Raw genomic sequence first — 22986 nt, 5'->3', positions numbered from 1 at the left:
CTGCCCTTCAGGCCCTTGACGTTTTGGCCCTGACTGAGGCATGGATCACCCCAGAGAACACTGCTACTCCAGCTGCTCTCTCTTCATCTGACTATGTTTTCTCTCATAGTCCGAGAGCATCTGGTCGTCGCGGTGGGGGCACAGGGCTTCTCATTTCTCCTAAGTAGAGATGTTCTATTTTCTCCCTCTCTCACCTGTCCATCTCCTAACCTGAATTTCATTCTGTTACTGTCACTTGTCCACTCAAGCTTAGCATTGTTGTCATCGATCGCCCACCAGGTGCCCTTAGAGTTCCTCAATGAGATTGACACCTTGATAAACTAATTTCCTGATGATGGCTCACCGCTCTTCGTACTTGGTGACTTCAATCTCCCGACGTCTGCCTTCGATTCATTTCTTTCCAACTCTCTTTCCCCTCCTTTCCTCTTTTGACCTCACCCTTTCCCAGTCCCCTCCCACTCACATCTTTACTAGAGGCTGTTCACCTACTAATCTCACTGCAACCCCACCTCACTTCACTCTCTCTCTCCCACTACTCTCTCCTCTTCTGTCCAATCATCTCTCCCTTCTGCTAAATCCTTCTCCCTCCTGTCTCCTCATTCTGTCTCGTCAACCCTCCCTTTCTGTATCCCAAGACTCGTACTCTCCCCTTTCTTCCTGGCCGGCTCGGCCTTGAAAAGAAGGTTGATGACATCCGCTCCTCATTCTCTCAGCCTATTGAGTCCACTGGTCCCACTCAGACAGAACTACTGTATGCATTGACCTCTTTCTCCCCTCTCTCCAGATGAAATCCTGCTACTAGTGAGGTCCGGCCGCCCGACAACTAGACGTGCTCTTAGATCCTTCTACTGTCTTAGAGCCTTCTACTGCCTTAGAGCCTTCTGCTGCCTTAGAGCCTTCTGCTGCCTTAGAGCCTTCTGCTGCCTTAGAGCCTTCTGCTGCCTTAGAGCCTTCTGCTGCCTTAGAGCCTTCTGCTGCCTTAGAGCCTTCTGCTGCCTTAGAGCCTTCTGCTGCCTTAGAGCCTTCTACTGCCTTAGAGCCTTCTACTGCCTTAGAGCCTTCTACTGCCTTAGAGCCTTCTGCTGCCTTAGAGCCTTCTGCTGCCTTAGAGCCTTCTGCTGCCTTAGAGCCTTCTGCTGCCTTAGAGCCTTCTACTGCCTTAGAGCCTTCTGCTGCCTTAGAGCCTTCTGCTGCCTTAGAGCCTTCTACTGCCTTAGAGCCTTCTACTGCCTTAGATCTAGCCCATTATCATCCCACCTTGAATGAAACCAGAAAGATTTATGTTGATGACAGAGCTAGAGGTCCATATAGATTAAGGGCCCAGGCTCTGGGGTAGGCTGGGGAAGGCAGGGTCTGAGGCAGGGGAAGACAATCAGGCTGGGACAGAGGAAGGATGGGGCAGGGGAAGACAATCGGGCTGGGACAGAGGAAGGATGGGGCAGGGGAAGGCAGTCGGGCTGGGACAGATGCAGGCTGGGACAGATGCAGGCTGGGACAGAGGCAGGCTGGGACAGATGCAGGCTGGGACAGGGGCTGGCTGGGACCGATGCAGGCTGGGACAGGGGCTGGCTGGGACCGATGCAGGCTGGGACAGGGGCTGGCTGGGACAGAGGCAGGCTGGGACAGATGCAGGCTGGGACAGGGGCTGGCTGGGACATCCTGGGTCTGGGACAGGGAGCTGGGCTTGGGGGCTGGGACATGAGCCTGCAGGGTCTGGAGCAGGGGGCAGAGGCTGGGGGCAGGGGGCAGGGCCCAGAGACAGGGAGCTTCGCTGGGGCAGGCAGGGTCTGAGAGCAGGAAGAGGAAGCAGTCGGGTTCCTACTGATAGCGCTGCGCCCCAGACCCAGCCAGTGGAGGAGGAGCTGCTGCTGTGGACAGAGCAGTAAAATACCCCATCAGCACTTCTGTGCATTCTCTACAGCTTCCTCCTGGGGCTAGCCTTTCTCCCTCCCCCCAGGAATCCTGCCTCTCACACACACACACACACACACATACATACATACTCTACAGCTTCCTCCTGGGGCTAGCCTTTCTCTTTCCCCGCAGGAATCCTGCCTCTCTCACACACACACACACACACATACTCTACAGCTTCCTCCTGGGGCAGCTCTCCCCAGGAACCCTGCCACCACAATCCAGAGGATTGTCATTAGCTGTCATTAGCAACAATATTTACACAGCATTGCTGCAGAGGGCCGCTGGTGTTGCACAGATAATAATCGGTTTAATAATTATGTAGCGAGTAGGATTATATTGTTATAAAGTTACATATTACAAAAACACCACCATGGGCTGATCATTTACCTCAAAGCCAGTGTCATTGTTTAATTTCTGTAAGATTGACTTGAGCAATTTTCACTGAGCTGGGAAGAAAGGAACAATGCTTCTCTGGCTCAGAATAGTAGGATCGATGACATGTAGCAGCCTAGCGGGTGGCTTTGGCAGTGTGTGCATCCCAAATGGCACCCTAAACCCTACATACTGCATTATCTTTGACCAGAGCCCAAAAGTAGCACACTATTTGGGGAATAGGGTTCCATTTGGGACTTAGCCAGTGTCTGTGATAAGACATTATTTAGGGGGAACAGCGGTACGTTGATAAGACATTATTTAGGGGGAACAGCGGTACGTTGATAAGACATTATTTAGGGGGAACAGCGGTACGTTGATAAGACATTATTTAGGGGGAACAGCGGTACGTTGATAAGACATTATTTAGGGGGAACAGCGGTACGTTGATAAGACATTATTTAGGGGGAACAGCGGTACGTTGATAAGACATTATTTAGGGGGAACAGCGGTACGTTGATAAGACATTATTTAGGAAGAACAGCGGTACGTCGATAAGACATTATTTAGGGGGAACAGCGGTACGTCGATAAGACGTTATTTAGGGGGAACAGCGGTACGTCGATAAGACGTTATTTAGGGGGAACAGCGGTACGTCGATAAGACGTTATTTAGGGGGAACAGCGGTACGTTGATAAGACGTTATTTAGGGGGAACAGCGGTACGTCGATAAGACGTTATTTAGGGGGAACAGCGGTACGTCGATAAGACGTTATTTAGGGGGAACAGCGGTACGTCGATAAGACGTTATTTAGGGGGAACAGCGGTACGTTGATAAGACATTATTTAGGGGGAACAGCGGTACGTTGATAAGACATTATTTAGGGGGAACAGCGGTACGTTGATAAGACATTATTTAGGGGGAACAGCGGTACGTTGATAAGACATTATTTAGGGGGAACAGCGGTACGTTGATAAGACATTATTTAGGGGGAACAGCGGTACGTTGATAAGACATTATTTAGGAAGAACAGTGGTACGTTGATAAGACACTATTTAGGGGGAACAGCGGTACGTCGATAAGACATTATTTAGGGGGAACAGCGGTACGTCGATAAGACATTATTTAGGGGGAACAGCGGTACGTTGATAAGACATTATTTAGGGGGAACAGCGGTACGTCGATAAGACATTATTTAGGGGGAACAGCGGTACGTCGATAAGACACTATTTAGGGGGAACAGCGGTACGTCGATAAGACATTATTTAGGGGGAACAGCGGTACGTCGATAAGACATTATTTAGGGGGAACAGCGGTACGTCGATAAGACATTATTTAGGGGGAACAGCGGTACGTCGATAAGACATTATTTAGGGGGAACAGCGGTACGTCGATAAGACATTATTTAGGGGGAACAGCGGTACGTCGATAAGACATTATTTAGGGGGAACAGCGGTACGTCGATAAGACATTATTTAGGGGGAACAGCGGTACGTCGATAAGACATTATTTAGGGGGAACAGCGGTACGTCGATAAGACATTATTTAGGGGGAACAGCGGTACGTCGATAAGACATTATTTAGGGGGAACAGCGGTACGTCGATAAGACATTATTTAGGGGGAACAGCGGTACGTCGATAAGACATTATTTAGGGGGAACAGCGGTACGTCGATAAGACATTATTTAGGGGGAACAGCGGTACGTCGATAAGACATTATTTAGGGGGAACAGCGGTACGTCGATAAGACATTATTTAGGGGGAACAGCGGTACGTCGATAAGACATTATTTAGGGGGAACAGCGGTACGTCGATGAGACATTATTTAGGGGGAACAGCGGTACGTCGATAAGACATTATTTAGGGGGAACAGCGGTACGTCGATGAGACATTATTTAGGGGGAACAGCGGTACGTCGATGAGACATTATTTAGGGGGAACAGCGGTACGTCGATGAGACATTATTTAGGGGGAACAGCGGTACGTCGATGAGACATTATTTAGGGGGAACAGCGGTACGTCGATAAGACATTATTTAGGGGGAACAGCGGTACGTCGATGAGACATTATTTAGGGGGAACAGCGGTACGTCGATGAGACATTATTTAGGGGGAACAGCGGTACGTCGATGAGACATTATTTAGGGGGAACAGCGGTACGTCGATGAGACATTATTTAGGGGGAACAGCGGTACGTCGATGAGACATTATTTAGGGGGAACAGCGGTACGTCGATGAGACATTATTTAGGGGGAACAGCGGTACGTCGATGAGACATTATTTAGGGGGAACAGCGGTACGTCGATGAGACATTATTTAGGGGGAACAGCGGTACGTCGATGAGACATTATTTAGGGGGAACAGCGGTACGTCGATGAGACATTATTTAGGGGGAACAGCGGTACGTCGATGAGACATTATTTAGGGGGAACAGCGGTACGTCGATAAGACATTATTTAGGGGGAACAGCGGTACGTCGATAAGACATTATTTAGGGGGAACAGCGGTACGTCGATTAGACATTATTTAGGGGGAACAGCGGTACGTCGATAAGACATTATTTAGGGGGAACAGCGGTACGTCGATAAGACATTATTTAGGGGGAACAGCGGTACGTTGATAAGACATTATTTAGGGGGAACAGCGGTACGTCGATAAGACATTATTTAGGGGGAACAGCGGTACATCGATTAGACATTATTTAGGGGGAACAGCGGTACGTCGATGAGACATTATTTAGGGGGAACAGCGGTACGTCGATGAGACATTATTTAGGGGGAACAGCAGTACGTCGATGAGACATTATTTAGGGGGAACAGCGGTACGTCGATGAGACATTATTTAGGGGGAACAGCGGTACGTCGATGAGACATTATTTAGGGGGAACAGCGGTACGTTGATAAGACATTATTTAGGGGGAACAGCGGTACGTCGATTAGACATTATTTAGGGGGAACAGCGGTACGTTGATAAGACATTATTTAGGGGGAACAGCGGTACGTTGATAAGACATTATTTAGGGGGAACAGCGGTACGTTGATAAGACATTATTTAGGGGGAACAGCGGTACGTTGATAAGACATTATTTAGGGGGAACAGCGGTACGTTGATAAGACATTATTTAGGGGGAACAGCGGTACGTTGATAAGACATTATTTAGGGGGAACAGCGGTACGTTGTGAGGCTGAAGACAAAGGGAGGAAACCCCTGGCAGGAAGGAAACCCCTGGCTCTGAGACAACGGCTTATTTGATAAATACACCCATTTATGAGGAGGAAATGGAGGGAGCAGGGAGTCGATCTGATCAGTGTGGGCTGGAACTATATAGTCCAGTCTTAGCCTAACAATGTGTGTGTGTGGGCGGTGTGTGTGTGTGGGCGTTGTGTGTGTGTGGGCTGACAGTGCAGTGCAGAGCACCAGAGTCACTGTGCTACTGACAATAAAGCTGTCCTCATCCTCTGCTGCTGATTGCTTGTTGTGTAGTTAGGAAGATAAGGTAGAGGAGTATCTGATGCTTAATGTAACTCTATTCAGCAAGGAGGAGTCTGGGGGAAGTAAGGATGACAGTCCCAGTAATCTATGCAGTAATGCACACGTGCCACACATCGAGTTGAACACAGATTGCATAAAACACTTAGCCTAAGTTTTCAATGTAAAAACGTTACTGTAAAACGTTCCATATCATGTCAATCAGCATACTAGTCCATCAGTATTCAGAGAGATATCTCTCATTTCATAGGTAGGGGCTGGGGTTCCTTACTGTTCTGTCAGCAGTTCTCAATAAGCCATGAAACGTTGCCTGTCATCACGGAGGTATATTGAAAATGCACATTTTACCCAGTTCGACAAATCCAGTCTTAGTTGGTTGTCAAAGAGTGAGGAGAGAACCAAGTAGACTTCAGAGAGAGAGTTTTACAGTAGCATGGACCCAGTTGACAGAGTTTTACAGTAGGATGGACCCAGTTGAGAGAGTTTTACAGTAGGATGGCCCCAGTTGACAGAGAGTTTTACAGAAGGATGGACCCAGTTGACAGAGTTTTACCTTAGGATGGACCCAGTTGACAGAGTTTTACAGTAGCATGGACCCAGTTGACAGAGAGTTTTACAGTAGGATGGACCCAGTTGACAGAGAGTTTTACAGTAGGATGGACCCAGTTGACAGAGAGTTTTACAGAAGGATGGACCCAGTTGACAGAGTTTTACAGTAGGATGGACCCAGTTGACAGAGTTTTACAGTAGGACGGACCCAGTTGACAGAGAGTTTTACAGTAGGATGGATCCAGTTGACAGAGTTTTACAGTAGGATGGATCCAGTTGACAGAGGGTTTTACAGTAGGATGGATCCAGTTGACAGAGTTTTACAGTAGGGTGGACCCAGTTGACAGAGAGTTTTACAGTAGGATGGACCCAGTTGACAGAGAGTTTACAGTAGGGTGGACCCAGTTGACAGAGAGTTTTACAGTAGGGTGGACCCAGTTGACAGAGAGTTTACAGTAGGATGGACCCAGTTGACAGAGAGTTTACAGTAGGATGGACCCAGTTGACAGAGGGTTTTACAGTAGGATGGACCCAGTTGACAGAGAGTTTTACAGAAGGATGGACCCAGTTGACAGAGAGTTTACAGTAGGGTGGACCCAGTTGACAGAGAGTTTTACAGTAGGATGGACCCAGTTGACAGAGAGTTTTACAGAAGGATGGACCCAGTTGACAGAGAGTTGTACAGTAGGATGGACCCAGTTGACAGAGAGTTGTACAGTAGGATGGACCCAGTTGACAGAGAGTTGTACAGTAGGATGGACCCAGTTGAGAGTTTTACAGTAGGATGGCCCCCAGTTAAGAATAAAAACATTAGCTGCCTGATCACTGGAAAGCATTACAGAGTTGCTGACATTACTTTTTTCATATTATTTCTTTTTTTTGTCCAGCACCTGGCAATTGGATATGCATTTTTTTCTATTAACCTGAGGACAGGCCCTTGGCTGTAAACAAACTATCATCATTGAAGCACTAAGGCAAAACAAGGCAATGTTAAAGCTATGACCTGGAGGATAGTGGTGCTGTGACTAACCTGAGGCCCTTGGCTATGTTGTGGTGCTGTGTGTGACTAACCTGAGGCCCTTGGCTATGTTGTGGTGCTGTGACTAACCTGAGGCCCTTGGCTATGTTGTGGTGCTGTGTGTGACTAACCTAAGGCCCTTGGCTATGTTGTGGTGCTGTGTGTGACTAACCTGAGGCCCTTGGCTATGTTGTGGTGCTGTGACTAACCTGAGGCCCTTGGCTATGTTGTGGTGCTGTGACTAACCTGAGGCCCTTGGCTATGTTGTGGTGCTGTGACTAACCTGAGGCCCTTGGCTATGTTGTGGTGCTGTGACTAACCTGAGGCCCTTGGCTATGTTGTGGTGCTGTGACTAACCTGAGGCCCTTGGCTATGTTGTGGTGCTGTGACTAACCTGAGGCCATTGGCTATGTTGTGGTGCTGTGACTAACCTGAGGCCCTTGGCTATGTTGTGGTGCTGTGTGTGACTAACCTGAGGCCCTTGGCTATGTTGTGGTGCTGTGTGTGACTAACCTGAGGCCCTTGGCTATGTTGTGGTGCTGTGACTAACCTGAGGCCCTTGGCTATGTTGTGGTGCTGTGACTAACCTGAGGCCCTTGGCTATGTTGTGGTGCTGTGACTAACCTGAGGCCCTTGGCTATGTTGTGATGTAATGTAATGTGTTGTGTACTAACCTGAAGACAAGCCCTTAGCTGTGTTCTGGGACTTGTGCATCTCGGTCTCCTTGAAGCTCAGGTCTTCCTGCATGGACTTCAGCTCATTGGCCGTCACCGACGAGATCTGTCGCATACGGTTCATGTTCTGTATCAACACACAAGACATCTCCTTTAACCTCGCTTCTTCACTTCAACATCAACAACATGCGGTGTAGACCCTAGTATCTGATAGGAGTTAGGAGTTTTGCTTCATAAACTTTAGTTTCATGACTTGTGTGAATGACATGACAGAGAACAGCTAGGACATAGAAATATTTTTTATTTATTTTATTTATTTCACCTTTATTTAACCAGGTAAGCCAGTTGAGAACAAGTTCTCATTTACAACTGCGACCTGGCCAAGATAAAGCAAAGCAGTGCGATAAAAACAACAACACAGAGTCACATATGGGGTAAAAAAACAAAGTCAAAAATACAACAGAAAATATATATACAGTGTGTGCAAATGTAGCAAGTTATGGAGGTAAGGCAATAAATAGGCTACAGTGCAAAATAATTACAATAGTATTAACACTGGAATGCTAGATGTGCAAGAGATTATGTGCAAATAGAGATACTGGGGTGCAAAAGAGCAAAATAAATAACAATATAGGGATGAGGTAGTTGGGTGGGCTAATTTCAGATGGGCTGTGTACAGGTGCAGTGATCGGTAAGCAGCTCTGACAACTGATGCTTAAAGTTAGTGAGGGAGATAAGAGTCTCCAGCTTCAGAGATTTTTGCAATTTGTTCCAGTCATTGGCAGCAGAGAACTGGAAGGAATGGCGGCCAAAGGAGGTGTTGGCTTTGGGGATGACCAGTGAGATATACCTGCTGGAGCGCAGACTACGGGTGGGTGCTGCTATGGTGACCAATGAGCTAAGATAAGGCGGGGATTTGCCTAGCAGTGATTTATAGATGGCCTGGAGCCAGTGGGTTTGGCGACGAACATGTAGTGAGGACCAGCCAACAAGAGCGTACAGGTCACAGTGGTGGGTAGTGTATGGGGCTTTGGTGACAAAACGGATGGCACTGTGATAGACTACATCCAGTTAGCTGAGTAGAGTGTTGGAGGCTATTTTGTAAATGACATCGCCGAAGTCAAGGATCGGTAGGATAGTCAGTTTTACGAGGGCATGTTTGGCAGCATGAGTGAAGGAGGCTTTGTTGCGAAATAGGAAGCCGATTCTAGATTTAACTTTGGATTGGAGATTCTTTATGTGAGTCTGGAAGGAGAGTTTACAGTCTAACCAGACACCTAGGTATTTGTAGTTGTCCACATACTCTAGGTCAGACCCGTCGAGAGTGGTGATTCTAGTCGGGTGGGCGGGTGCCAGCAGCGTTCGATTGAAAAGCATACATTTAGTTTTACTAGTGTTTAAGAGCAGTTGGAGGCTACTGAAGGAGTGTTGTATAGCATTGAAGCTCGTTTGGAGGTTTGTTAACACAGTGTCCAATGAAGGGCCAGATGTATACAAAATGGTGTCGTCTGCGTAGAGGTGGATCTGAGAGTCACCAGCAGCAAGAGCGACATCATTGATATACACAGAGAAAAGTGTCGGCCCAAGAATTGAACCCTGTGGCACCCCCATAGAGACTGCCATAGGTCCAGACAACAGGCCCTCCGATTTGACACACTGAACTCTATCTGAGAAGTAGTTGGTGAACCAGGCGAGGCAGTCATTTGAGAAACCAAGGCTATTTAGTCTGCCAATAAGAATGCGGTGGTTGACAGAGTCGAAAGCCTTGGCCAGGTTGATGAAGACGGCTGCACAGTACTGTCTATTATCAATCGCGGTTATAATATCGTTTAGGACCTTGAGCGTGGCTGAAGTGCACCCATGACCAGCTCGGAAACCGGATTGCATAGCAGAGAAGGTACGGTGGTATTCGAAATGGTCGGTGATCTGTTTGTTAACTTGGCTTTCAAATACTTTTGAAAGGCAGGGCAGGATGGATATAGGTCTGTAACAGTTTGGATCTAGAGTGTCACCCCCTTTGAAGAGGGGGATGACCGCGGCAGCTTTCCAATCTCTGGGGATCTCAGACGTTACGAAAGAGAGGTTGAACAGGCTAGTAATAGGGGTAAACGGTTCATTCAGCTAACTCATAGATTCTGTTTACAGTGATAATAAACAAACTATCATCATAGAACCACTAAGGCAAAACAAGGCAAAGTTCAAGCTATGACCTGGAGAACTTCCAATGTGAGTATTTAACAAAACAATGTGTTGAACTTAGTGGCTGAACTGTTTCATTGAGTACAGTAGACAAGCACATGGCAGATGGGAAACATCAGTTGAACCCCTCTCTCTCTCTCTCTCTCTCTCTCTCTCTCTCTCTCTCTCTCTCTCTCTCTCTCTCTCTCTCTCTCTCTCTCTCTCTCTCTCTCTCTCTCTCTCTCTCTCTCTCTCTCTCTCTCTCTCTCTCTCTCTCTCTCTCTCTCTCTCTCTCTCTCTCTCTCTCTCTCTCTCTCTCTCTCTCGACCTCCCTCTCTCTCGACCTCCCTCTCTCTCTCGAACTCTCGACCTCCCTCTCTCCCTCCCTCTCTCCCTCCCTCTCTCTCTCCCTTCTTCCCTCTCTATCTATCGCTCGCTCCCTCCCTCACTCTCTCACCCTCCCTCCCTCCCTCTCTCGCCCTCCCTCCCTCCCTCTCTCGGCCTCCCTCTCTCGCTCTCTCGACCTCCCTCCCTCCCTCTCTCTCGCTCCCTCCCTCCCTCTCGCTCTCCCTCTCTCCCTCCCTCTCGCTCTCTCGCACTGCCAACCCACAGCTCTCTGCGTCCTCCCCCAACAGGACGGGTAGCCTATCCTCATCAGAGAGGTCTTTGAAACCTTGAATAAGAGTTTCAAATTTGTGGAAATGACACTCTCTAATTGTTTTATATTTTTTTACATTTTGTCAGGAATTGCAGCTCTGTCTCAGGTTCTGCTGTCTCAGGTTCTGCTCTCTCTCTCTCTCACACACACTCTCACTCACTCACTCACTCACTCACTCACTCACTCACTCAGTCACTCACTCAGTCACTCACTCAGTCACTCACTCAGTCACTCACTCAGTCACTCACTCAGTCACTCACTCAGTCACTCACTCACTCAGTCACTCACTCAGTCACTCACTCATTCACTCACCCTGCTGGAGTGTTCCAGTAGAGCTATGATGGTGGTCTGTGTCTGACGGTTCTTCTCCACCTCTGTAGCTTTCGTCTCATCAAATGTATCCAGAAAACCTGTGGAAATATCAATCAATATCAGATCACGATCAGTGTAGACTACAACACTGCTTTCACATAGGATTTACACTATTTTGACTGTAAAAATAAATAAACGGGCAATGTTTTATATGACCCCCTTATAAACAGGCCCATTTTTTACCACATTCTTGCCTGCATACACCTTTTGTACCCCCCGTGTGCACGCAGGCACGCCGGGGACGACTGGTAGTAGCGGTGTGCAGATGTGGCTGGGCGTCTTTTTTAATAAATCCATTGACTATACACCATCAAAAATAAATCAATTATTAATTATTTTCAAAATGGCATATTTTGAGTTGAATTAGGCATGTTACAGGTCATCCAAATGAAATCAATAGTTTGTTATTTTGTTAATTAAACAGACAAGACACATATATTTTCTAATAATAATATGCCATTTAGCAGACGCTTTTATCCAAAGCGACTTACAGTCATGCGTGCATACATTTTTGTGTATGGGTGGTCCCGGGAATCGAACCCACTACCTTGGCGTTACAAGCGCCGTGCTCTACCAGCTGAGCTACAGAGGACCATGATATATACAAATACACTGCTCAAAAAAATAAAGGGAACACTTAAACAACACAATGTAACTCCAAGTCAATCACACTTCTGTGAAATCAAACTGTCCACTTAGGAAGCAACACTGATTGACAATAAATGTCACATGCTGTTGTGCAAATGGAATAGACAACAGGTGGAAATTATAGGCAATTAGCAAGACACCCCCAATAAAGGACTGGTTTTGCAGGTGGTGACCACAGACCACTTATCAGTTCCTATGCTTCCTGGCTGATGTTTTGGTCACTTTTGAATGCTGGCGGTGCTTTCACTCTAGTGGTAGCATGAGACGGAGTCTACAACGCACACAAGTGGCTCAGGTAGTGCAGCTCATCCAGGATGGCACATCAATGCGAGCTGTGGCAAGAAGGTTTGCTGTGTCTGTCAGCGTAGTGTCCAGAGCATGGAGGCCTTTGTGCAAGGAGGAGCACTGCCAGAGCCCTGCAAAATGACCTCCAGCAGGCCACAAATGTGCATGTGTCTGCTCAAATGGTCAGAAACAGACACCATGAGGGTGGTATGAGGGCCCGACGTCCACAGGTGGGGGTTGTGCTTACAGCCCAACACCGTGCAGGACGTTTGGCATTTGCCAGAGAACACCAAGATTGGCAAATTCGCCACTGGCGCCCTGTGCTCTTCACAGATGAAAGCTGGTTCACACTGAGCACATGTGACAGACGTGACAGAGTCTGGAGACGCCGTGGAGAACGTTCTGCTGCCTGCAACATCCTCCAGCATGACCGGTTTGGCGGTGGGTCAGTCATGATGTGGGGTGGCATTTCTTTGGGGGGCCGCACAGCCCTCCATGTGCTCGCCAGAGGTAGCCTGACTGCCATTAGGTACCGAGATGAGATCCTCAGACCCCTTGTGAGACCATATGCTGGTGCGGTTGGCCCTGGGTTCCTCCTAATGCAAGACAATGCTAGACCTCATGTGGCTGGAGTGTGTCAGCAGTTCCTGCAAGAGGAAGGCATTGATGCTATGGACTGGCCCGCCCGTTCCCCAGACCTGAATCCAATTGAGCACATCTGGGACATCATGTCTCGCTCCATCCACCAACGCCACGTTGCACCACAGACTGTCCAGGAGTTGGCGGATGCTTTAGTCCAGGTCTGGGAGATCCCTCAGGAGACCATCCGCCACCTCATCAGGAGCATGCCCAGGCGTTGTAGGGAGGTCATACAGGCACGTGGAGGCCACACACACTACTGAGCCTCATTTTGACTTGTTTTAAGGACATTACATCAAAGTTGGATCAGCCTGTAGTGTGGTTTTCCACTTAAATTTTGAGGGTGACTCCAAATTTGAGGGTATTTTTACCCCTTTTTCTCCCCAATTTCGTGATATTCAATTGGTAGTTACAGTCTTGTCCCATCGCTGCAACTCCCGTACGGACTCGGGAGAGGCGAAGGTCGAGAGCCATGCGTCCTCCGAAACACGACCCTGCCAAGCCGACACTGCTTCTTGACACACTGCTCGCTTAACCCAGAAGCCAGCCGCACCAATGTGTCGGAGGAAACACCGTCCAGCTGGCGACCGAGGTCAGCTTGCAGGTGCCCGGCCCGAGGTGCCCGGCCCGCCACAAGGAGTCTGTTAGATTAATTTGGATTTTAAGAATAATGACTAAAGAATTTCACCCCAAACACAGTATAAATGTTAGAATTATCATGTAGTGTCAACCCACTAACAGAGGGGGCGTTACTAACCATTCAAGGGGGAAGGCGGGAACTGTTTAAGAAAGCCACCTAAAGGTGGGAGGAGCATAGTGTCTTTGTTTGTCAAGGGGTATAAAAACAGTATGTTTGCGTTTTTGAGCAGAGCTCTCCTTGAATAAATTTACCGATAATTACTTGTGGATTGTGGACCTTGAATCATTGATGATTAAAACCAGAGCTTTACAACCTCTGGTAATGATTCAAGCTTAGGTTGAATTAGAGATAGAAATTCACATGACGGATTGGTCCTTCTGAGCGGAGCTTAATACATCTTTATCGTTCTAGAGACACCGAAATCCGTGCACGGCCGGGTGATTGCATCCGTGAAGAATAGTCCTGGCCTTCGACGTTAAGGTTAATAAACAGGCCGGTGATTACTCTTTATGAACGATAAAGACGTTAACGAGTTTGAAAAATTATTTGAATCCAAACTACAAGGGAAAGGTCAGTAATTTTATTCATGGTTTTGGTGAAATGATTTGAACCTGTATAAGAATAGGGATTCTTGTGAAGGGCAGACAGGTTACCAAAATCTCAAAGAAGGTAATAATTATTACGACAGGAAGGGTCCGCAATTGATCCTAGAGGTAAATAGCTATTACAAAAAAAAAATAGTCCGAAATGACATGTAGTGAATTGCAATCACAAATGTAAATTAAGTTAATATTGTCATTGTACGAATTGCAATGTTCAGTATAAACAGGGAAATAATTATCATCGTATGAGAGGGATGTGTCGGGAGTTCTATATGCGACTGGGCATTTGCTAGAACTTTGCAAACAAGTTTATCAGATGATAAGGTCGTATGTGTGTGAGACTTAATCCCTCGGGAGACGTGATCATTATTTCAGGGGTGGAGAAAAAAATAAGTCGCGTGAGGAAAATTGGGTAACTTACTCTTTTCATGAAACCGGAGTTTTAAATAGAAACTCTGGGTTAGGGGTTAAATAATTTTAAAGGGTTAATTACAAAAGCAAGAGGCGCACTAAGAGATTAGCTCCTACGAAAATAATTCGGGAGTGAATTATTTAAAAAACAAAAAGGGGGGGAGGGATTTCTTATTGTTCCGCCATGGGAAAGACATCTTCTAAACAAGTCCGAGAATTAACGGGAGATGAAAGAAATATGTTTTATGGATCCATGTGGGAGAAGAGGTATGAATTTATTGGGCATCTCGAAGTAGAAAAATTAGAATTTATGATCAAACAGATGCATGTAGACTGGAACTAATTTGAAAGAACAGCGAAAGGAGGGGCTAGAGACAGCGAGTGTGTTTTTTTTAAGCGCGAAAATGCTTTAACGGGGACAAAGGAATATTTAACCATCGTGACTGCAGGGGAAAAGGAGGATGACAGTCAATATTTTTGGTTCAACGGGTAAAATGTTTGAAAAAATGATTCGTGTCAATTAAGAATTGGCTAAAAACACCACAAAGCGATTATTTGAGAGGTACCTATAAAGTCCAACCATGTGGTCCTCTGTAGCTCAGCTAGTAGAGCACAGCGCTTGTAACGCCAAGGTAGTGGGTTCGATCCCCGGGACCACCCATAAAAATAAAATAAAAAATGTATGCACGCATGACTGTAAGTCGCTTTGGATAGAAGCGTCTGCTAAATGGCATATTATTATGCATATGTATGAGCTTTCGCACTCAAACGTAGACGTACGTAATGAGTGAGAAAGTAGAGAAATTTACGTTTGCATTTTTGGTCATTTGGCAGACGCTCTGGTCCGGAGCGACTTGAAGAGCCAATAGAGGTTTGCATGGAACTATTCTGTCGTGTTGGGCATTTGAATGGCATAAGGTGAAATATGTGTGTATGAGGAAATTCAACGGCGGGTATGAATGATAACCGGATACTACTTAGTATTTGGTTGGTTAAATGCTAAATAAAAGATTTGAGGCGTGGTTATGGGGTAACTAGGAAGACGCACTTATTCAATAAGGAATGGGTGGAGAGAGAGAGTTTTTTACGTGTATTAAAAGTTGCATTAGATAGGTCTATGAAAATATGTTATAAGTACGAATGACATTATTTCCTAAGAAGGAAGATTGTAGGGAAGTTTCCCGCGCCTCCCCCATAATGTAGGAAGAAGCAGGAGAGGGGGGGAGTGAGAGACAGGACATAGTTCAAATGGTAGGAATGTCATTAAGTGTATGCTGATGAACAATATCAAGCATTTGTTTTGTTGATTGGGGCCGAATCAGAGAAAACTGTTAAAGATATTGAATAGCGAGCTGAGGCGGGTTAGCGGGAAAATACAAATGGTTGGAAGATTTTAAAACGATAATTTATTTTAGTTACAGGGAAGCAAGTGGCATTGGCTGTTGTGCTGGGGGAATGGCGCCAGCCTGTGGTGGGTTCTGGATTTGTTATAAATAACTTTATATTTTAAACTAAAATGAATAGACTACAATTAGAACATCAGAAAAAGGACAATATAATTCGTAATAGTTATTATAATTATTATTGATAGTTATTGCAGTTATTATTATCCTGAGTGGCGCAGTGGTCTAAGGCACTGCATCGCAGGGCTAACTGTGCCACTAGAGATCCTGGTTCGGATCCAGGCTCTGTCGCAGCCGACAGCGACCGGGAGACTCATGGGCGGCGCACAATTGGCCCAGCGTCGTCCAGGGTAGGGGGGAAAATGGCCGGCAGGGATGGAGCTCAGTTGATAGAGCATGGTGTTTGCAACGCCAGGGTTATGGGTTCGATTCCCACGGGGGGAGGCCAGTAAAAAAAAATATATAAAGATAAAAATAATAAAAATGTATTCACTAGGTTGCTCTGGATAGGAGCGTCTGCTGGGTGACTAGAATGTAAATGTATTATCATTGATTCAGTAATGATAGGAGGGAAGTAGCGATAAAGTAGAGGGTTGAGTTGAGGACAAGGAGAATGATTTGTGGCTCTGGTTGGCGGGAAAAAGGAGAGGCAGAGACAGACTTAGAGAGACAGAGGAAGTTAGAGAGGGAGAGAATAAAAGAAAAAGAGAGAAGGAAACTGTTTAGGTTTGAAAAACAAGCAGGCTGAGAGACAGAGATAACAGTTTCTGGAGCTTGAAAAGCAGAGACTAACAGAGTAAGAAAAGGAACAGACGAGAGCAGAGTATTTAATGGCCACTAGGGGAAATAGCTGGGAGAGGTAGAACTCCAGAATAGAAGAGGAGAGAGATTTTACTAGGGGGTGGATCAAATAATTGATAATGGATCATTTGAATGAGATCACATGTAGCAGATTTAGAGTAATCAATTAAATAATCATTGTATACTCGAGGAATTTTGAGGGATTTTATGAAGTTAGGCAGTATTTAGGCAATGGCAGCCCATGGTAAAATCATTTGGAACTCTGAGGAGGAAGAACAGTTTATGTTGTTGCTCTCTTCCCAAACAGTCTTAGCTTTTCATACATATATCAGGGATGTTACCCAAATGGTAGAGAGTAAAGAGGGATGACATTGGTCGTGGTTTAAAGATGATGTTTTTTTTTTGGGTGGGCTATTAGAGATAACTGGGTTAATCACGAACATAGAGGTTTTTATTCTTTGTTGCTAGGCAGAATACTTAGGTGACCTAAAAAAATGGACTTGTCATGTCCAACAATCAGTCTTCAGGTCAAGCCCGGGAGAGCCGGGGTAGAACAGAGGTTGAACTAAACATAAGTGTTTTTACAAGATAAGAGATTGTTTGATTGGATTACTAATTGATTCTGAACTGAATGAAAGTCGAATTTAGCCGCCATAAAGACAAAGGAAGTGGGAGGAGCAATAAAGAAGCAAAAGACAATCTCAAAAATGAAAGGCATGGCAATTGGTTGATAAATAACCTAAGGGAATGTTTAGGAAGGTGGAAAAAATTGACACATAAGCAGAACTATGTGTCAAGAGGGGGGAAGAGGCTAATTGTATTAAATAATATACGAAGGAGAGGACAAAATACTTTTAAAAAAAAAAAATTTTTTTAGATAGTCTAAAAAGAGAATGCAGTCAGAAATGGTTAGATTAATCTGAACATGTGTGAAGATAGTTTATTAACCACACCCGTATGTCAGAGGTTTTGTGCCCCACGGGTGAACTAAAGGAGAAGGTGACCCACTATCTAACCAGGTGACTGGTGAGCATCCAGTCACTAGAAGGAAAACTGGAAGCAGGCCTGTTGGGAAGGGCCCTATCAGGTTATGTTGGTAACCACCTTGCCCATTAGAATAGCAGAGAGAGGAACCTGGGTCCATGTTACCCACTGCAAGAAGGTAGGACCACATACAAGCACCGCTTAGCACACGCAGAGTTGACGAGCGGAACTGAGCCACAGGGTCCGGGGGTCACCTCTGTCAACGAAGATCTCCTACCCAGACCTATCATCACTGTAGTGTGTTCCTAGGGTGTGAGTATGGGGTGGTACCGAGCAGAAGCACTCAAGACAGGAGAGGGTTGGCGGTTTTTGGGAATATGGGTGACCCTGAGCTGCATCATAGTCTCGGCAATAGTCGTGTTAGGTCAAAATCCACCACCACCTCGCACCAATTACGCTATGGCCTTACAACATTTTTAAGAAAGAAAGGGAAGCGACCCGACATACTGACCATCAAGGGCGAGTGATCTACAAAATAGGAGTCAGAGAGGGATGGGGAGTAAGATTCAAAATTAGGATTAGGGATCTTATCAGAGCGGATAAGCAAGAAACAGGGGATTATAAGATCCCGTTGTATTTATGTTCAGCTCCCTCGGCAGATTGTTCCTGGGCTCAGGTATTTAGATATACTGGGGGACGGAGATATGAGACGGGGGGGGGGCATCAAGATGGAGGATAAGAAGGTATAACGACATTCCCACGGAAATGGTAGTAACAATAGTAAAAGTCACTAAAGAGGACATGAGAAGAACTTACTGGGCTTGCGCGGACGTATACGGACGGGATACTTGTCTAAGATTACATTTGATGGAGTCAAAAGATATAGAGGGAGCAGGTACTGTCATTAATCCACTAACAGCAATAGACTGAGTAAATCAGTCAAGGGATGACGGAGTCAATTCAACTAACCCGTCCACTATGAAAGATTTTCTCCTCCAAGAATGGAACAATGGGGAAGTGGAGGGGGTCCCTGATGAGAATCTCTGGTTAAAGTGGATGAAATAAACCGCTAGGGCCTTGGGGGAGACAAATTGTTATGCATGCTCCATTGGGCGACCAACAATGTTGACCGCCCCAACGCCAAAGGCAATGTTTCCCTGTGTATTAGACCTGGGGTCCAATCAAAAAGAGCCAAATTGCACAGGGATTGGGCTGGCAAAATTGACATACTGGGCCAGCCCACCTAGATTCACTTTAACTCCTGGCGAATACCAGTGTTACAGACATAGAAATGGCACCCGTAACTTGGGTGATTTTGATGGCTGTAAGGAGATAATTAATGTGACTGATTTAGATAAGGAAGGGAGGGGAAAAAATTAGGAACCTAACCATCCCTCTGACTGATGTGCGGTGGGCATGCACTAAAAAAGGGAGCATTCGGCAGACATTACCAGAGGGATGTGTGGGTACTTGTGTACCAGTATTGTTGGTCCAACCTGTAAGAATTGGTCATCAAAGACCAGTGACAGGAAGAATAATTAGGAGAAAAATAAATAAGTCAGGAAGGAAATAGCCCAATTTGGATAGATGGTATAGGCATCCCCAGGGGTGTTCCAGACGAATACAAAGCTATAAATCAAATATGGGAGAGTTTTACTACAACATTTTTCTGGTGGGTGACAAACAAAAATATGGATTGGATAAATTATATCTATTACAACCAACAACGATTTAGTGACAAGACTAGAGATGCAGTAAAGGGGATCTCTGAGCGATTATCCGCCATCCCGCTCATAACTTAGTAGAGGTTGGTTCTAGATCAGGCAGAAAGGGCCGGTGTCTATAGAAAGATAAGCCATTGTTGCATATTTATCCCTAACAACACCACACTGGATGGGACAGTCACCAGAGCTCTTACAGAATTAACTGCACTAAGTGAAGGATGAACTGAACTCAGAAGTTAGTACATTGTGGATAGGGTGGTTTGATTAAATATTTGGTAAATGGAAAACCCTAGTAGCCACCATCTTAGGAGCGGTCAGTGTTTGTATGGGTATTCTTGTATTATGTGGTTGTTGTCTTGTTCCCTGTGTCCGAGGATTGGTGAGTCAGGCGTTGGTGAAATGCAGTATCTAAACAATGATGAGAGATGGACTGACTCCGGACTCTGACCAGGGGAATGTGAAAAACGATCCTCCAGGCTTGGTGGATGACGAGGATTTGGACCCTGAAAGACCGCAATTGGATGAAATGTTTATTAGTTCTGATGTGATCTCTGAGATGAATCATGCTTGTAAAATACATTTATCCTGAATGTGGGAATATTTAGTCAAAGGGGTGGATTGTTAGATTAATTTGGATTTTAAGAATAATGACTAAAGAATTTCACCCCAAACACAGTATAAATGTTAGAATGATCATGTAGTGTCAACCCACTAACAGAGGGGGCGTTACTAACCATTCAAGGGGGAAGGCGGGAACTGTTTAAGAAAGCCACCTAAAGGTGGGAGGAGCATAGTGTCTTTGTTTGTCAAGGGGTATAAAAACAGTATGTTTGCGTTTTTGAGCAGAGCTCTCCTTGAAAAAATTTACCGATAATTACTTGTGGATTGTGGACCTTGAATCATTGATGATTAAAACCAGAGCTTTACAACCTCTGGTAATGATTCAAGCTTAGGTTGAATTAGAGATAGAAATTCACATGACAGAGTCGCTAGAGCACAATGGGACAAGGAAATCCCGGCCGGCCAAACACTCCATTAACCCGGACGACGCTGGGCGCTGACCTCATGGGTCTCCCGGTCGCAGCCGGCTGTGACACAGCCCGGGATCGAACCCGGGTTTGTAGTAACGCATCAAGCACTGCGATGCAGTGCCTTACACCTCTGCGCCACTCGGGAGGTCCCGTTTCATCGCTTTCCTACCCCCACTCCACTTTGTTAGGGAGCAGATGTAAGGTCTTATCTTCACCATGATACCCATAGAAAATAATAGCAAATCCTATTTCCAAAAGCATGTGAGTCTCCTGTTCATATTTCACTACCTCCGCGGCCTTTTGGAGTTGCCTCCACGCGATCGAGCAAAATAACAGGCCTCCTCTTGATTTAGGCTACATTATCTTCCTGCTAAATGTTTCTGGTCAGGTAATAGATGGGCAAACCACCTCCACTTATTTGCCCAGCCAGAGAATTAGCTAAATATAGCCTACAGCCTATTTTTTTACTTATCTATTTCTTTCCTTAACTCTTATTTTTCTTAAAAACTGCATTGTTGGTTAAGGGCTTGTAAGTAAGCATTTCACTGTAAGGTCTACACCTGTTGTACTCGGCGCATGTGGCAAATCAAATTTGATTTGGCTAAACGTTGTAATAAATGAGGCAACGAGACCAGATGATCATGAGCAGCTTCACCTCAACTTAGCTAACATTTCCACAGGCTAATTGTAGCCTAACCAATATCCATACGGAGTTTCAGTGAAAAGAAAAATCTGACATTGATTGATTTATCAAGATGAGTCCCCCACACTTGTCTCAAAGCAGCGCGATGGCGCTGTCCCAATCAAAACGGTGCTGAAATGATCATCTAGTTGAACACACTACGCGTGGATTGGATGACTGGGAGTTTCACTAAGCAACAATTTGATGTCTTCAACAGCATTAGACTACTTTATTCCTATAGTTTCATCATTCAGTGACATTTATTCCCACAGTCATTCTTTATGGATCCATCCAGTTGTGGTTCAGAAAACAGTGCATGTGGTGGGTTATGTGAGGAGATGGGGGAAGTGACACGCCTCGTAAAGTTTAGAACTGGTAGGAGGATGGTAAAAAAACTTACGCTGCCTAGCAACCATCAAGAGTTTAAGAGCGTAGTGCGTGCTAAGCCGTAGGCAGAACTTTACCGAAATTATTACTAGGTCGTTTGGCAGAAAAATACAAGTTTTGGCTTTGATACCGGGAATACCTTTCAGATATAAAGAAAAGGAAGAAAAAAAGTTGGCGCTATGGTAAAGTTGGCAGAAAAAACGTCTTAGTATGAAAGGGATACAAGATATGGAACTTTCTACAACCTATGCAGGAATGGTTCACGGAAAGTATGTGTCACGAATACCGCCGAGGCTGCTCCTCCTCCTTGTTCGGGCAGGCTTCGGCGTTCGTCGTCCCCGGAGTACTAGCTGCCACCGTTTGATGTTTTCGATGTTTGTTTGGTCATGTCTAGTTTAGTGCACCTGTTTCGTATTCTGTCCTGATTATGTCACCTATAAGTTTCCCTGTGTTATGTTTTGTAGTTGTGTGTTATTGTTCCACATGTCGTGTGTTGTAGGTTCGGTGCCTTGTCTGAGTTTAGTGTTTTACGCACTGCGCGTATTTTGTTCGCCTCCTGTGTTTGAGGCCGTTTCTTTTTGTGTCTATTTACAAGTACAGTAAAGTCGCTTTGACTGATCCTCTGTGTCCTGCGATTGACTCACCCACCGCATCCACATCAACACATTTTCTGACAGTATGTAATGGTCAACTCACTGTCCATAGTCTCATCTCTCTTCTTTAGTTCTTTGTACTTCTGGTTTCGTTCACCTGCAGGACAAAAAAGTGAGTTGTTACTTGAGTATATGGTCTATACACTCTTAGAATTAGTGGTGACTTGAGGAACCCTGGAGTCGAGGAACCATTGTTAGTCAATGGTTCATATTTGCACCTTTGGTTAGTTGAGGGGTTCTGGGAGGACCTTTAATGGTTCAATGTAGCAACAGGTTCATGGAGGAACCCTGGAGGGATAAGATTTATTAGGATCCCCATTAGCCGACGCCAATGGGGACAGCTAGTCTTACTGGGGTCTGACACATACCGAAAAATACATTACAGACAAAATACTTTACAATTTACATACATTTAAAAACATTAACATGTAGTGTGTTGCGCATCTATCAGTGGAGTGGAGGCGTGGCTTAATAGGGGCGTGGCTTTAAGATATACAAGTTGGAATAATAATAATAATATGCCATTTAGCATACGCTTTTATCCAAAGCGACTTACAGTCATGTGCGCATACATACATTTTTACGTATGGGTGGTCCCGGGGATCGAACCCACTACCCTGGCGTTACAAGCGCCATGCTCTACCAGCTGAGCTACAGAGGACCACAAAATAATAACCACTTTATTACTACATGTAATCAGCAATGTTAATATTACTAACATTATATTACAATATGTTAATATGCATAAATAATCAAGGAAAACTTAAACGTAAAGTGCACAAACTTAACATAATGAACAGGAATTACATTTATGCTAACGCGTGGCCAAAAATAAAACTGAACGCCACGCCTCCTATAAGCCACGCCTC

The 22986-nt window shown here is 45.5% G+C and overlaps 1 protein-coding gene across 1 annotated transcript in view; it reads right to left on the bottom strand.

Moving 5' to 3' along the window:
• The window catches only part of LOC311135792 (intraflagellar transport protein 74 homolog), a 60202-nt gene that overhangs the window by 11934 nt on the left and 25282 nt on the right, over window positions 1-22986 (bottom strand). The window contains exons 14-16 of the mRNA XM_084169834.1: window positions 22161-22214; window positions 11168-11265; window positions 8020-8146 (exon numbers count right to left, since the gene is read on the bottom strand). Coding sequence (XP_084025960.1) covers window positions 8020-8146; window positions 11168-11265; window positions 22161-22214 — 279 coding nt within the window. The remainder of the gene's footprint in view (window positions 1-8019; window positions 8147-11167; window positions 11266-22160; window positions 22215-22986) is intronic.

This window comes from Coregonus lavaretus, assembly GCF_964263955.1.
Source record: "Coregonus lavaretus genome assembly, chromosome: 10".
Taxonomy (NCBI): domain Eukaryota; kingdom Metazoa; phylum Chordata; class Actinopteri; order Salmoniformes; family Salmonidae; genus Coregonus; species Coregonus lavaretus.
Note: the sequence above shows the minus strand (reverse complement) of the source record. Positions and strands in the feature narration are given on the sequence as shown.